We start from the raw sequence: 17,642 nt of genomic DNA on the forward strand, positions 1-17,642 counted from the left end.
ACATGGGGGAGCTGCCGAGCGTCGACAACCGCAACGAGGAGGCGGACGCGGCGGCCCGTGAACTCGTCAGATGCCGGGACGCCAGCACCAGCCTCTCCGCGGATGCAGGTGAAACCAACGCCGAGGAAGACCTCGAGCCCCTGACGGACTACGGAGAGATCCTAAAGCGATTCAGGGGCGAGAGGAGGGAGTACCCGGCCCCGCACCACGAACTATCCCGTGCGGAGTCGGTGATGCTTCGTCAGATGCAAGTGGAATGCGTGCTAACCCCGGCGTTGGCGCGCCACATCTGCCCCGAGGTGTTCGCAGACCCAGTGTGTAGCGTCTGTGAAAGGGAACTAGCGACACTCGGCCACATCATGAAGTGCGGCGGTGAAGTGCGCGATGGGGACGGGCAGTCCCTGGATGCCACGTACCCCGAGCAAGTGGAACGCTGGTTGCGCTCCATAGACTCATCATCACAGAGATGGGCGATCCAGCGGCTCGAGGAGGCCCTGGCTAGGCAGAAGAGAAAGGGGACCAAGGACCCGGTTACCGGGTGCCGTGGGACCCCAGTACCGGACGCCCTGCCAGGAGTACACCCCGAGTTCTAGGCCCAGTGCCCTAGGACTTTTAATAGACTAGGGCATTAGAAGGGAAGCCCCGAGCCCTGCGCAGCCGGTTGGCAACCCCACGCAGGATCTGTAAATAAAGTCTGTTCTCTCTCTCTGGTCAGTGGCCACGGCGCCCATCGCCCAAACGACAGAGAAAGAAAAAGTTGGCCGAAACCATCACGCATCGCTGACTGCCCTGTCATTGAGCATCTCCGGTACTCTTGGAAGTGTGACTTTGCGCAGTCTCGGCTGTGCGAGGTCACACTGACTTGCTTTCGATGTCGAACACCTAATTTGAATTTTTATTTACACCACGCACGCACAGCGCCATCGGTCATCTGCAGCTTCTCTCAAGAGGAGGAAACACTTGACCACTTCCTGTTGTCTTGCCGGCGGTTCTCCTCCCCCAGAAATCGTTACCTGGAGGTTCCCCTCCGGGAACTGGGTCTCGCCTTGTCGGTGCCTGATTTATTGTCATTTGGGGCAGTCGGGATTGGTTGGTGCAACGGGGATGTTTTTCGCGCTCTTCATTCATTTATTACAGAAACAAGTCGCTTGCCTTGTTAATCAATCGCATCAACCAATTTTTAATCATTTATTGAAATACCTGTTGGTGCAGTAGTATTGAATTTTTTTGTTCCAAAATTGTTAGCATCACTGTACCCTATTTTCCCTTCGTTTGAAACTAATTACTAAGCTTCTTCAGCAGTGAAATCACAAGACTTGGGCAATCCCCCAGAGTGGGTACCCGCTATTCTTGTTCCAGTTCAAACCAACCAACCAACAAAACGAGCCAACTTCAGAGCGGCATGCGCTGCCGCTCTGCAGGCACAAGGCAGCGCCGTTTGTGTTGATGCAAGGTATAGTGGGAGTGGAACGAGTACAACGACGATGAGTGAAAAATGGGACTGCGTCAACACAATAAACAATAGCAGCGCCCCTATTTCTCTGCGTTCACGCCGCTAGTTTTAGCTTTTCCGCGCGCAGCGCCACTAGTGGCGTTCTAAAGCGGTCTTCTTGATTGTACGCGTTATGCGCCTGATGTACCATAGAAGCTGTTGGTCAGAGTGGATGTAACCGTTATTAGTTCGGTTGTGGCGTGATACTGCTTATTTCTTTATATCCTCGGGCTGTATTAACTCTTCGACGAAATGTAGTTTTGCCAGGAGACGCAGAAAAGTTCAGCGGTGCTTATTTATGTTTTGGTAATGGTTGTTGTTCAGTGACTTCTTCCTCACTGCGTCCGATAAACATACCGCACCACTGCCCGTTTGTTCGTGTGCGAGAAACGTTTGCTGCCGTAATTCACCTAAGCTTGCGTGTTCGTGGGTCGGGGGCGGTTTGACATTTTTTCTGCGTATGTTACCCTGTGCTATTTGTAAAGTTGCTGGTGCGCGCATTTCACGAGTCTGAATGCCCCCTTCCGGCGTGGTGTTGCTCAATTGTCGGCGCTACTGTATCTCCTCCGGTTGGTCGCTCGCTATCGTCTCTCGCGCACACACTGAACAATTTGTTTATCAGAGTGTCTGTCTTTAGACTTAAAGGAATTTTCCAACTTCCGTGTTAATTGAGTTGTGTTAATCTGCTGAGTAGCATAAATGTACTGTACTAATCAAACCGTGAATCGTCCGCCTTGCCCGTAATTAGGCAAAGTGACAACCAGTGGATTACCGGCGTGACACAGTGGGCACCGAGATACGAGTATAGAGAAAGAGGAAGGCCAGTTGTTCCATGGAGGGACGAAGTAGAGAAATTCGAAGGCAAAGAAGGAACTCGAGCGGCGCGGGACACGAGCGGTTGGTGGTCGATGGGAGAGGGCTTCCTCCTGCGCTATACATAGTGGGCTGCTGCAGATTATCACGATGCAATAGCCGATTATTTTTGTATGCGCAGCATACAAAAATGTCGGACTGTTGAAAGGACAATAAGCAGGTCGCCGAATCTTCGAAACAAAGTCAAAATTCTCAGGGATGCTCGTGTAAACAAAGAGGCCAATACAGTCGGAAAAAAAACATAAGTTTCGAGCATTTCTTCTCCTGTCTTGTTCTTGCTTCGTGATTGGAACTTCATTAGTCCACAACTGGAGATACGCTTTATATTTAACCATAAATAAACACATTTCACTGCGTGTGCGTCCTTTTCATAGGCACTCTGAATACGTCAAGTCAGCTGTACGAACATCTTTGAAGGCAGCTGAAATAAAATCTTTATCCTGTGGCCATGGGGCACCACGGCTGAGCACAAAAAAGTTAACAGCGGCCGAGTTTAACTGATTCCCAATTTTTTCATGATGTATCAGCTTGCGCATTTTCTGTTCAAGTAAATTCTCCCGTATGGTGTAATAACCTCGCTAATCGTACAAAGAGGTGTGCGCGAAATTGATCGTTTTAGTTTGCAAGCCAACTGTTCCCTCACCGTTTTAACATAAAATTACAAGAGTTCGTGGTTCGTCATTTAAAATTCTCGGAAACGTGTTGTGACGTTTCACTTAAAACAGCTTTTCTGTCATTCTACGTAAGACGTACTGTGATTGAGACAATAAATTTGCAAGTAAAAATAACAATTATTTATTCTTCAAACAAACAAGCACATATTTCACACCAACTGCAAAAGACTGCTAGCGTTGCACTCAGTATAGGAATGGTCTAAATCAGGTGGCGTGGAGCGCGGTGAAAGATTCCCAGGGTATGTGAACTCACTAGGCCGCACAATAGGACGAGAAAAAACTTGTTAAACGCCTTTCGAGCATTCAACTAGCGCGAGACAGGCGTAACGATAAGGGATAATGTGTATGGAGTGGCGGCCGAAGTTCTCTCTTTAAATGTTATTGCATCCATGACTAGCGCTGTAGTTCGGACTTAACTGCGCCACTTCCACGCCGACTGGCCTGTGGATCGAACACCTGGAGTTACACTCGGTGGTAAGAAAATAGCGCCGCACTTCTCGGGAAGGACTTGCTGGGTGGTGTCTATTCTTCGAAGTTTTACATCGCTGGCTTATATTCAGCCCTTAATGCCGTAGCCGAGACCATAGCCACCCCCATATCCACCACCGTAGCCGCCGCCATATCCGCCGCCGTAGCCGAGGCCTCCGTAGCCGCCGCCGTATCCTCCTCCGAGGCCTGAGTGGGCCACAATTGCGCCTCCACCATGAAGCTTGTTCACTTGGTGCAGAGTCTTGACCAGGAATGCCGGTCCCGCCACCACTTTGCCGTAGCCAGGTCCTCCGCTAATAAGGGCGACGCTGCCTCCGACGCCGACACCACCGACGCCGAGGCCTCCACTGAAGCCTCCACCATAGCCTCCTCCGTAGCCGCCTCCGACGCCGACACCACCGACGCCGAGGCCTCCACCGAAGCCTCCACCATAGCCTCCTCCGTAGCCGCCTCCGAAGCCGCCACCGTAGCCACCAATAATCCCGCCTGCAAAGGCTGCGACCAAGCAGGCGCAGAGTACAAGTCCGGAGATCTGACGAAAGAGACAAAAGAAAACAAAACACCGAAACGTGTTAGGGCAATGCAAATATCAGTTATATCAAATCATAACTACAAATACCACTGAGAACTGCTGTTCTTTTATTCAAGAAAGCTTTATGAAAAAACAGGATGTAGGACAAACAGCAATATTTCTCGAGGACTCAGCTTCGGTTATACGGGACGGTTCTTAGCTTCTATTTATTTATTTATTTATTGTACCTTACGGGGCCCATTGAAGAGCATTGAATGAAAGGGGTTACATTTTTGTAAGAACCTTAAAAAATAGTGGGGAAAAAGAAAAAACAAGTACACAATATAAAGTTTGGGTAATCAGCTTACAGACGTAAATGAAACACTCATACACATTTCTAATAAGCAATTGTTACAAACCAACAGGGTTTTTGTGGGGTCTAAAATATCCGAAAACACTGAAATACAAGGGGAAAACATCCATAAACAGTAACAATATTATTCTGGCAATTCATCATTACAGAATTACTAAGAAAAACGTCGGTGCAGATTTTCGGTAAAGCTATTTTCACTAAGTATGGATGCAATTCGGTCACGAAGATCATTCCACCGCATGATTGCTCGAGGCAATGCTGATGAATTGAAAGCAAGAGTCATGCCAAGAATGGCCGTGCAACTATAACTATTAGGAAGGCGCCGTGACGTACGTACTGGAGCATTAAGAGGAAGCCAGTTATGTCTGATGCTAACTATGTATTTATGGAAAAGGCATAATAGCGCGATAGTGCGACGGGTATCTAGCGGCTGGAGTGATGACTCTTGTTTGATTTGGGTAATGCTAAGATGACGGTCATACTTGCGTCTAATAAATCTTGCGGCTATGTTTTGAATAGATTCCAGCTGGACGATTAGGTAGCGTTGACTGCGCTTAGCGCATTCCTGGGGAGCGGAACGGATCCCTGTACGCTACGAGTGCATACAGTTGGGAAAATTTGGCGCTCTTTTCATGGCATGTCACCGGCGAAAACAAGAAGGGGGGGGGGGGGGTGTTGCTTAGCGCGGGACACTGAGCATTTTGCAAGACTCACTTTTAAGTAAAACCTGTTCGTCGTAGGCGCGTCTACAGGGGCGCAGCGTGACTGAGTGCACTCGACTATCGTACATGCACCACTACGTATATGCGGGATCGAGTGCCCGATTGGGGCACTTTAGCAAAGCGGTTATGGCGCCCTGACGCGTGGGTACCAAATTCCAGAGGGAATGTACGGCCAATGTACTATCGGCGTCAAATGAAACACGAACACGAAAATATGAACCAGAACGTGCAAAATTGCAAAATAGTGTACGTAGAGTTTATATAATGGCAGGCTATTGTGATATTTGAAAATCCACTTTTCCCAACTTTGTTTTTGTAACAAAGCCATGCGTCATTCTGGCTTGCATGGAAAGAAATCGCGCTATTTGTGCGTTCAGGTTCATATTTTCGTGTCCGGGTTTCATTTGACGCCGATAGTACATCATGCATCCATTCCGCCAAGGCTGGCTGTTCAGGCGAACGAGAGGTGAGAAGAGAGGGGAAGAGTCACCATGCAGCTCCGCAGCTGCGGCTATAGATGTGATCCGTGTTCTTTCCTAGTCCTAACGGGCCCCAAAGGAATCCCCGTGCAGCTTCTATGCCATTTCTGCTGACGTGTTTTGTTCGTATTATTTTCTGCCGGAAAGGGAAAAGACGAGAAAAAATATTGGTTTTAGGCCGGCTGCAAATTGAGGCCCGAATTACACAATTTCAGAAATCTATATTCCAGATAAACAGACCACTAAAATAAAAAAAAATCTACGTGTCATAAATATAGAAATCCCAGAGCCAATCAAAAAGGCACTACAGTTTAGTCTCCGACCACTTTATAGGACTGCATGAAGAGTTTTTGTATTGCTGGAACTTAATACGGGCAAATTAGTAGTACCTTTAAAAGAAAACACTAATTAGCGGAATTGAAAAGGTCTCCTAGTTTAGTTGCGCGCTTACCAGGGCGTTCATTTCTTATGCTTCGTTGAACGGCGACAGCTACTGAAGTGTGTTTGCTGCCGAGACTTTTGCGGCTTATATACCTTAGTGAGTCGCTGCAGGGAAGGTAAGGCGGAGATGTGAGGAACTTCGAACTGGGTCTCTGTCACGTACCGCGATTTGATGCATATCTCCAGTGTAGCGGACAGCAATAATTCCTACACGATGCGGCTCGCTTCCGCACGGTACACTTGGTGCTTGTTTTCCGGGGATCGTTGCGTCCATTGAAAGCGGAAGGAAATCTACAGTGTGAGCGGCCGTTGCCAAGGCCTCTTCTTAGCGAAAATTTAAAAGAGCGGAAAGTAGTTTTATATTGACACAAATAAACTGTTTTCACGAACGGAATACAGTAATACCTCGTTAGCTGGAAGTAGTAAAACCGGGAAATATTTCGAGATAAACGGATTTTAGAGATAAGCACAGTTGCGCGAATTGCGGTGAAATATCGAGTTCTTTGCAAAAAATGCGCTACAATACTTACCAGCTTTTAAACAGCAGCTTCCAATCTTGCTTTTCATAAAGGTTTGAAAGAGAAAAAAAAGCTTACAAGAGACGTTGACCGGCTGGGTTTTGTGGCACTGCAATTTTACTTAGCAGAAAAGAACTGCGTAATGCTGGTGTGCTTAGCGGCCGCGCCCGGGCCTAGTAAGGAGTGAGTATTTATTACCTAAAATAATGTTATTTCTTTATTTTATGGCATGAAGGTTTATAAAGCACTTCAACTAACTGTTGAGTTGGGTTTAAAAACTTATAGGTGGCGCTGCAAGCAACAGCAGTTTTCCGGGGAACGCCTGCGCTCCACACAATTTCTTTTTTTCACCGTAAAAGGGACCCGTGCTCTCAATTATGTTATTCCCCGCACGACACACCTCTATCTTCTAGTACCCTGTACCTCTGGGCATGTCCCTACGGTCACATGACTTCCCGCAGGATTGCTTGACGAAGTTGATTTGACTCTAGGCTCAGACTTCACGTTCGGGTAAAACATCGGCTTTGTGGTAGGCGCGGCTAAACGATAAAAAAAATCACCCGACTTAAGCGCGGCTGCGTCGCGCGAATCTTGTGAAACGGTCCGCGGCGGCACAATTTTTGTTCCACTCTCAGTCAAGATTTCGTGACCTCCGCAGTATGGCCCTGGAATACTTCGAAATACAGGGCAACAAATACATGGGACGTATAAGAAATGGGTCGGTTCCTCGAAAAATTTCCACTTGGCCGATTTATCGAGATATGCGATTTCGAGTTAACCAGGTATTACTGTATGTGCTTTATGCATGATTCCACAAGCCTTGGCGGGAAATATTCAAAACTGGATAAGTGGCGGTGGTGTAATGTATTTGAAAAACGCGGAACGGAACTCAGTCCCAGAAAATAAATTCCAGGGGTCAAGATTACCGGTTTTCCAGCGGCCAGAAGATGACAACTTCGCTCTGTTAAAGGTCATCGTACCGAGAGTTTTGGTTCTTCATATAAAAATTAGCATCATTTGCAATCCTGTATGGATCGTTTTTTTTTGCTACAAAGGAAGAGCTGCATGAATGCAGGCTATATACTGAAAAAACCGCAGAAATGTGTTGACGAATGTTACTTTCTAGCCGGCGTGGCTGTCCCAGCGTTGCAACATTTATTTTGCAACACTGTGTGATATTGCAAAACATGGAACTGTGTGACATGTAAAAGTTGAAAGTGTTAAATTACTGCAGATCAGACAGAGTTAGCTGAGCTGTCGAAACTGATTAACAGAAGTAAAAGAAACGACATTTTTGCATATAACATGGCAGTGATTGATGAAATGTCGGAAATAGTTGGAAGCTTAAAAGCTAGTCAGAGAAAGCTAGCCATCGGCAAAGAAGGGAATAACGCACTTAAGACGAGCAAGGTAACATTACGCGCAATTGGACGAGGTAATAAAGATAGCAGAAGGATTCTACACCAGGCTGTATGCAAGCGAGGTTAGACCAGGCGAAACTGTTGGGAGTACAAGCTCAACTTGGGATGCCCCACTAGTAAGTAAACAGGAGGAAGCAAAGGCTGTCCAGGTCATGAAAAGAGGAAAAGCTGCAAGTGACAAAGGCATAACCGTGGGTCCTTTGAAATAGGCAGGATACATTGTACTGGAAAAGGAGCAAGACAAGAAGATGCCACCTCTTAAAAACTATTCACAGCATGTTTAAAGAAGGTATTTAGAAAGCTCGATTGGGAAAACATAGGTTTAAGGATAAACAAACATTACTTCAGCCATTTGAGGTTTGCGGACCACGTAGTCTTGCTGACTCAGACCCTAGAACACCTGCAAACAATGCTTGGGGAACTATAATTAGAAAACACGGCCGTGGGGGTAAATATAATTATCAATCCATCTAAAGTAATAAGAAATAAGCATGTCAAGAAAGTCTCCTTCAGCTTAGGAAGCAAAAGCCTAGAAGAAGTAAAAGAAAAAAATAACTAATAGAAAGAAAATAACTACCTCGTCAGATGGTTATTAGCGCTCACCCCAACCACGGCTGTGAAATCCGCCGCCGAGTAGGTATGGGTTGGGGAGCACTCGGCAAGCACTTCCAAATAATGAAAATTAAGCTACCTGTACCACTGAAAAGAAAAACTTACAATCAGTTTAGACGCCGCTCATGACATCCGGATATCAAACCTGGTAGCTCCCTAAAAGACTAGAACGAAAACCTAGGTCAGCTCAAAGGGCCATAGAAAGAATTAAGTTAGGCGTAACACTCAGGGACAGCGAAAGAGCGACCTGGATCAGAGAACTAACTAGAGTAGAGGATATCATACCTGAACTAATAAAAATAAATTAACTTGGGCCGACCATATAGTTAGCGGAACCGACAAACGGTGGACGACTAGGATAACAGAGAGGATACTAAGATAGCGCTCTAGAAGAAGGAAAAGGCCATTAATCCGATAGAGGGATGAAATAAAGTAATTGATGGGGGGGTGGGCGTAAACTCTGCACTCGAGCAGCGCAGTACAAAAGCGGTTGGAGGTCAATAGGGAATTCTTCGTCCTGGAGGGGACCTAAGAATGCTGCTGCTTCCGCTGCTGCTACTGATCATGACGATGATGAGTGACTTTGTGGGACATACCGCTAAAAAAATGTAGCTGGCTTAACTCAGTTAACCTTGTATATGCAAAGCAGAAGCTTTGCTATGTCTGGTTTGTTGGAAGGAATGCTTGCCCGGCACCACGCGAATGACGTCAAGGGCATGGCACGAGGCGCGGGACGGGAGAGCTTTTTTTGCCAATGTTGGCCAATCTTCTTCGGTGGGTATACTTGGCTTGACAAATGGGTGCCCGTTACGCTGGGCGGTCGCCAAGCGGCCCGCGCTCACGTGCGGGGCTTGGCACTTTCTTGATATCTTTAACTGCGGACACGAAAAATTACGATTTGCTAAACAGATTCGAGGTTAGAAAAATGGCTCCACTCCACGCTGTGAAGGTGGTTGCAAAGCAAAGCTTTAAACTACACCCACAACAATTTACCGTCTAGTAAAGACTGCTTACATGTACCGTACACCTCGAAAGCAGAAAGGGGTTCTCCGGGGAAGCCACGATCGAGGGCGTCAATGGCAGCAGTTTTCTTTCAGGCGTTCTGCACAGCTGAAATACGCGACAAGTCGCTGCCATACCACAGGCCATCACACACGGCGCAGGGGAACCCAAATTGCACGTCGAGAAACTTGAGCAGGGTTTTCGATGTGGCTCCCTGGAACATGGCCGCCTTGGCGTCGTGGTACTTCGCTCCTTTCGCAGCATTGTCTGCTAAGCGATGTGTATCATCGTCTCGCCATGCTTTTCGCTTCGCAGCATTTTTTGTTTAACGAAGCTCATGGTTTTCTTGCCGTTCTTGTCGCATACGCTCGGAATGTCTAGTAGCGTGTTTCGGATCCGGCTTACAGCGCTCTCTCGAGAGACGGCGCCGTTCTTCTCGTCGAGCGTCGTGATTCTGCTGTTCTTCTGCAGTTTTCAGTTTGCGTGACCTCCCCATGGCAGCCTACGATGAATTGATGGTGTCGCTAAAGGGGTTCCGCTTAAGCCGTGGGTGGCGTCCCGAACGAACGTGCGTCGGCGGAAACAACACTGAGGGGAGCGTCTTTCGAAGGGTGAGCAGGAGGGCGGCACGCACGCTAATTCGTCCTGTCCTCTCTCTCACTGCCTCCCGTCAATCTTGTTGCATGTGTCGCCTTCAAAGCGCCCTCCCCTCCCCAGGCGCCCAATGAAAACCACGCCCAAAGCAACCGTCGCTAAAGCAGACGACAAATCCGTTACGCCGGCGTGCCCGCCGCTGTGAGGAAGGACCTGCGCAGGGAACGCTGGGTAACCACTCGCAGCGCCATCTACACTGCGCTTCGTGAGTGAACCCCCCACCCCCTCCGCCGCCCCCGCGTTGGGAGTTCCTTGTCCCGCAGCCCACGAAAGAACCGTTGGCTGGTAAAGCTAGAAAGCTTTACTCTAAAAACGATTCCCGTGGTCGGAATCAAACCTGGGTTCCTCGAAAACGAAACAGGCATCTATCGGGTTGAGCCGTAAATCGCAGTCTGGGCGCACACCATTTTCTTCGGATTCGTAGAGCGGGCGTTGGCTTTGGACTCGGCCGTGGGTTGAAACGCGTGATAACGCGGTACACTTTGGGATAAATGTGAAAGCCTGCATGCGGACGAAACGATCCGGACCTGCCAGTTACGAATAATTTTCGCGGCAAGTTCAGAAACAAATGTTAGGTGCTGATATATGGAGCGAAAACTTGGCGCCTTACTACAAACTAGAAAAATAACTTAGGTCGACTGAACAGGCCATGGAACAAATAATCATCGGAGTAACACTTAGAGACAGGAAACGAGCTTCCTGGATCAAGAAGCCAACTAGAGTAGAGGGTATCATAAGTTGAAATAGATAAAAGAGTGGACTAGGGCTGGCCCCGTAATTAGGAGAAGGGACAACCAGTGGACTACCGGCCTGACACAGTGGACACCGAGATACGAGTATAGAGAAAGAGGAAGGTCAGTTGTTCCATGGAGGGGCGAAGTAGAGAAATTCGGAGGCAAAGAAGGAAGTCGAGCGGCGCGGGACACGAGCGGTTGGTGGTCGATGAGAGAGGACTTCGTCCTGCGCTGTACATAGTGGGCTGCCGCAGATGATAACGATGCAATAGCCGAAGGGAGAGGGGCCACCAGCTCTGCTGTATCTCCAGCCTTGCAAAACTAGTGCACGCTGCGTAATTTTTTTCTTTAGCTTTTCAACCGCGAAGCGCGGCACTTTATATAGTACATGGACACTAGCATCGAATTACTCCGGAATTACGAGGTGGTGCGCAAGTTGTTCCTACGTCAAAATACCGCCATTCCTTTTAGCGCATGTATTGAGACAGCTTTCGGTCTAGCAGCTGTGCTCTTAATGAGGAAATGTAGAAGAATCAGCGACGACAATTTTCAGAAACAAGTCCTGTTGAAAGTTAACAATTTGCAACAAAATATCACACAAGCCACGGTAAGCCTTCCAGCCTTCACGCAAGCCTCCAGCCTTCTCTTTACCATGTAGTCCAAAGCAGTTCGTTGAAGTTTGAGTAGACTTACGGCAATAAAATTTTGAAGCAATGTAACGCCAAAGTACTGATTTCGTTTCCGTAATTTCTTACTTATTTTTACAGGGCTGTAATTGACCACTCTACTCAATTATATTTTAAAGAATGTAATTGTAATTGTAATCGGCTACTTATTTGCTATATGCGTACAAGTCTGCAGAGCAGTGACGTTTAGGCTGAAAGTATTAGTTTTTTATTAGTTTAGACAGTATTAGAAAGTATTAGTTTAGTGTTATTGCGAAAGTATTTACTAAATATTTCCGTAGAAAACCAGTGCCCACCGAACACCAAATAATCTTCGGAAGGTATACACAGTTGTCAATGCACAGCATACAAAAATGGCAGACTGCTGAAAGGGTAAAAAGCGGGTTGATTAATCTTCAAAACAAGGTCGCAATTCTTAGGGATGCTCATGTACACAAAGAAACCAATGCAGTTGAAAAAAAAAAGTAAATTTCGGGCAGGGTGCGAATTTAGCCGCGGCCCGCAGGAATGCATGGGACGAATACGAACCTGCTGAACGACCACACATCCTGACCTGCAGCGATCTGCACGACCGGATACGTTTCCCCTCCAGGGCGAAGGCTGTACGCTTAAGGGCATGTATTCGTGGAATAGGGAACCACTTCCACTTCACCGGCTCAAAAAATATTTTTTTTAGTATTTCTACTACTGCCCGAGTAAAAGTTAACCCAGCACAAGGGTTGTGACCTTCTGATTAGAACGGTGTGTTGAAGTCATGTATTTAGTACTGAGCAGATATTTGGTCATAGTAATCTTCTTAGTAAATACTAATTCCCGCTAAGCTTGTTCCTGTAGGGCTAATAAGGTCATCTGGCGCAGCTCCTAAGACCTGATGAGCGCTAAAACGAAAACTTGGCGGTAAGAACGTTGGAGCTGATCATAATAATAGGACCTATGCGTGCAAGTGCACACACACCCTCGTAACCATGCATAGAAAGAACGCATATAGAAAGAACCTCGACATACTGCAATTCATCCAGAAAGGCTCGTCACAAAGCTCGGTTCTGCATTTTCGCCACCTCAGTACATTGGCGTACGACAAAGACGTTCTCATATAGTTTTCTTCCTTCTCAAAACCCATTTCGAAGTTCCCTCAGTAAGCTATTCTCTTCTAGTTACTTCTCTAGATCAAATTTTGATGCCTGCATTCCTAACTGTAGAGCGCTGACGGGACAGTAACTGGCCTTACGAGCTCGGTATATTCTTGCCTCCTTTTCTCTTATAATTTGACCTCATCCTGCTTGCTTGTCACGCGTCCGGTATTGTTTTATTTTCTATCACTGTACTGATTCCGTTACTTTTTCAAATAATTGGTGGACCACCTCCATGGGTATCCTACCTGTGCCTGCTGCGCTAATTTTGTGAAGCTTTTTCTGTGCTTTTTTCGCTACAGATTTCTCCAGACCTTCTGGCTTCCCCGTCGTGACATCACCGTGGCGCTGCGCGGCTGCTCTACCAACCTTCCAGAATATCTCAGTGATATTTTCACGAGCGTGTGGCAATGCCTGCTCCCCCCCGAGAATCTGCCCCTCTTCGTTTTTTAAACCGCGCCACTTGGTATTTGTACGTGTACCTAATTCCGCATATGGCTCTAAAATTTTTCAGTGCACCTCTAACCCGCCGTCGCATTTGCGCCATCCACCGCTAATTTCATCTTTTATTTTCACCTGCACTCATTGCTGCACTTCCACTTTTATTTTCTTATATTGCTCCCATTTTAGGTCCACGTCTGGCTAATTCCTCCGTGCCCTCCTGGCCTGCCTGAGCTGTCTGTACGCCTGTTTACACTTCTCTACGCCTCTTTATAGCCTCATTGATTTCTGTGTTCCGCGGGCTTCTTGACGTCTTCTTTCCTCTCCATCGATTTGGCTTCTCTGGTTTGTTTTTTCCTGGATAGCTTTCATGAGCCTACTATACCCCCCTTCTTCGTCGAGATTTCTTGTCACATCAGGCTCTAGACTTTTTGCTACAGCCGTAATTTCTTACTGCTTAGCTTTGCGTACTCCACCGACCGGTCTGGTTTTGCCCCCAATCTGCTAGCCAAACTTCTAGTGTATACGTTTGTGATCACTCTTCAGACTGTGACCCCCTTCTTCATCTATGCTCATGTCATCCAACCATTCATAAACTCCCTCCCTGAGGAGGCAGTAGTTGACAATGAACTGTCGCCTACCACCCTCCTATGGGATTTGACCCTCGCATTTCTGCTCTGTAGTTACACTGATCAGGTTCCGGTCCTCACACATATCTGGCATTTTATTTCCTTTCTAGTCTGTGTGCCCGTCTAGGTCCTCAATGTGGGCATTCATGTCACCTACCAATACCACATCCCTGGATCGTTTCTAATTTTGTATGTTCATTTTAAGGCACGACAACGATTTTTCACTTTGGTCTTTACTGTCACTACCATCCGCAGATACGACGCTCCTAAAGACAACTCTTTACCACCCACCGTTCATCTCACCCACAATTTTTTTTTGTGGGTGAATGTACTCTTCTCAAATGAGCCCGCATTTGTATAAGAATGGCCATCCTTCCGCCTTTTCTTCATCCAGCCGTACTAGTATTACAACCTCCCCATACATACTCTCCGATTACCACAGGTTGTTGCGAATACCAAGCTGCGTCTTGGTGAGCGTGTACCTGGATATCTATCTTCCTCTTTAAGCTGTTTGCGTATCTCAATCCAGTACTCTTGTTTCCTACCGCCGTTTGTGGCTGTCTCCTGTCACCCTGTATGATTATGTACGCTATCTTCATTTATCCCTCTCTTTATTTTATCCCGCATCCCTCTGCGCCGACCCAGGAATCCTTTTTTGCTCCCTGCCTACTACACCTTCGCAAAGGCCTCCCCTACCCCTTAAAATAAACAACTGCTCGTTCCGCATGTCATCGCCCGATGGCCTCTCCCACCAGCCTGCTGAAATGAACTCCGTCACGCTGTAACACTCATTTCCACCATTCACTGTTGATGAAATTGCTGTTGATGCCGACGACTGCTAAATTCGCCGCCGTGATTAGCTCATAATACGGAAATTGCATTTTTGGAGCTCCATTTGTCTACACAAGCGCTAAATATTTTTGCAGCCTCACAATTGCGAATTATGCTAACTCTAGGTTGGCTTTCTATAGAGACTACATCGCACAAGTGAAATTCCGTGCTCTGCAGCTGCTGATTTTATCACTACGGTCCAGCGTGAACTACTATCGCCAACCTGGGGAGCTACAGGAAACCCGCCACGCACGTGGCTGCACTGTGGACAAAAAAAGGGGGCGCCCTGCGTTTTTGTCTATGGTGAACAAATATACATAAAACCCAAGCGATATACACTGCTGCGCTGTAAAATGGGTTAATATAAATTATGCAGGAGAGAAACGAGAGGCCTTGCTCCGATACGAGCGATGCCGCAGCCGCGAAAGCACTACGGATTGGTTATTTTAGACAACTGCGCGTGGACCTAAAATGTGAGTTGTCTTCGAATGTAGAACATACTTTAGACACCGTAATTGAGGCGTACTTTACTATTCAACTCCAGGTTACGCGAACATCAAAATAACGTACACAAAAAAAAAAGGTGGGAACCTGTCAACCCACTGCGGTGAATGCTCCCAGTGTGCGCCGTACTTTCGCAACTCGGTGATATTGTTTCAGGACTCTGATCGGCGCACGCGTGAGATAGTGGAGGCAGCTGAAATGCAGCTAGGCGATTTTGAGTGTGTCAATACAGCATCGGTAGCCTTCTAGGATAAGGAGGCAGCGTTCTCAAAAAAGTACTGGTCGTGTTAATGAATGACACGTGTGAGACAGTGCCAAGTGATTCCGTTAATGTAATCTCTGTATACTCGTAACCTTTTCTGTATCTCTTGTCTTTTTGCAGGTTATATTTCACTCTGATTCAATAAAATTTAGTGGGAAGTAGCACTTGTCCGTGTCTTCCGTGTCTGTGTGTTTTTTGTGCGCTCAAGATGAACGTTATGACAATTAGAATGCTAAAGACAGAAGTATCCATAAGAGGAGCAGGAAAGCAGTTGAAAGGCAAAAGAGTATGTGGAGAGTCACAGTATGTAATGGAAGAAAAACGCAAACGGGAGATGATAATACCAACGGAATGACACGTTTGACAATTTGACACTGATGCAATCACTGTATCCTAAGGTGTCCGTAAGTTCCTCGCAGTGAAGAAAGTACAAGGCGTCGATTTGGAGACACGCAAAATAACACTGCACGTATACCGTAACCACAACGTCGCGCAAAAATATGACCACCTTACTTTTTTAGGGAGGGGAGAACGCATGAGACATGAATAACATAAAATTCGGGCATCATAGTTTGCTGCTTTGTGTGACATTTGAATTGTATTTGAGCATTGGTATACTTAATTCCGTGCAATTCAAAAATATCTATGTTTAATAACAGCACCAAACCAGTCCTTAATTGGGGATGTGTCTAATCCTTAACCTTTCATAATTAACTGTATGTTACGAGCGTATTTTCATGGCGTAAGCACTCAGAACACGTCTCAAAGCCAGCATTGCGTAGATCGTGAACAGAAAACTGAACTAAGCTTATAGCGCTATTATATGATCATGGTGCACAATGGCTGGACACGCGCAGTTTTCCAGCGGCTCTGTTTCAAGAATGCAATTTTATCGGCTCTGTTTCAAGAATGCAATTTTATCATGACGTACCGTAACACTTTTACTGTTTCAGTGACCTCTGCCCGATAGGGAGATAACCATGGCACCTCCTACACCCCTCCCCGTACAGAAAATGTGCACGGAAGTGACTGGCTCGCCAGCCAACTGTTCCTCAACTCTTGAATCTAAAAGCACCAGGATGTCAAACTGGAACGAAACCGGTATTTTTGGCGAAACTGAAATCGAACCCGAAGAGTAATTTCGTTAGCCCGCTGTCATTGAACCAGCAGTGAACAAAAAAAAGAAAATACTGGTTACCGTCTTACAACGAAACGGTTCGACCACCCATTGTTGATAATGCGCATTCAATTTCATTTGGGCTTTTGTCTTTCGCGCAACAATATCACAACCTCTCCCGCACTTTTCACCTTCAGGGCAATCGCATATCATACAGCCACGCTCTACAGGAGGTTGGAAACAGGAGAAACACATGCACAGCATTGTTCCACTGGTGTTTTGCTGCTAGTAACACGCCCAGAGTGCAAGTCTTAGCGAAAGAAATGACACATATCTGGCGTCCTGCAGGCTATAGGAAACATCAAATTTCTCTTGATTTGCTGCGACTGTATAGGATCATCTAGGCTGCAAGATGGCTGCACTCCGCAATCGGAAAGTCCTCAATTCTAAACGTGACTCCTTGTTCTATTTCGCAATTTGGTTAATGATCCGCACACAAAAAAAGTGTAAATACTTGATATCTGTTATCCGTAGGAGTCATTCAGTGGCTAAGCCGCTGGAAGACATACATGTTCGACTGCCACCCCCGGCTGCTGTTTTTGTGATGTAGATGAAGGACGAAAGCGCCTCTGTGTCGATATTTCCACGTTCGCTGAACATTTCAAGGCGCTCAAAATTTTTCTTCCACCCTGCAGTGTACGGTGCGCATCATAGCGCAGGTATAAATCCCCAATATTTTCTCGCAAGTGTGTTCCCGCGGGTAAACAAAAAGAAAAGGTCCATCACTAGGTAACACATTCTTCCGCGCAGAATTCACACACGAATACTCTGTGCTTTTTTTCGCTGCCTTCAGCCGTAGAATAAGAAGAAAAGCAAGAGTTCTAATATTTCGCCCGATTTCCCTTCTGCTGCCCAAACTTTACTTCAATAAAGTTGTCCTCACTGCGTATTATGCCTGGTGTAATCGCTAGTTTGTAAGGCGGCGAAAAGAGGGCACATCTGTACTGGCCAGTTCTCGTCTTAAGTGGACGTAAAACCTTTGTTACA

The 17,642-nt window shown here is 46.7% G+C and overlaps 1 protein-coding gene across 1 annotated transcript; it reads right to left on the bottom strand.

Moving 5' to 3' along the window:
• Positions 1-3,595: 3,595 nt before the first annotated feature.
• LOC144146662 (uncharacterized) lies at positions 3,596-6,076 on the bottom strand. The gene is made up of 2 exons (XM_077678594.1): positions 6,065-6,076; positions 3,596-4,060 (listed from the first exon to the last, which is right to left on the bottom strand). The coding sequence occupies exons 1-2, from the start codon at positions 6,074-6,076 to the stop codon at positions 3,596-3,598; spliced, it is 477 nt and encodes a 158-aa protein (XP_077534720.1).
• Positions 6,077-17,642: the final 11,566 nt, after the last annotated feature.

Source organism: Haemaphysalis longicornis, unplaced genomic scaffold (assembly GCF_048455015.1).
Source record: "Haemaphysalis longicornis isolate Haplotype H1 unplaced genomic scaffold, Haemaphysalis longicornis Haplotype H1 scaffold_7, whole genome shotgun sequence".
Lineage (NCBI taxonomy): Eukaryota > Metazoa > Arthropoda > Arachnida > Ixodida > Ixodidae > Haemaphysalis > Haemaphysalis longicornis.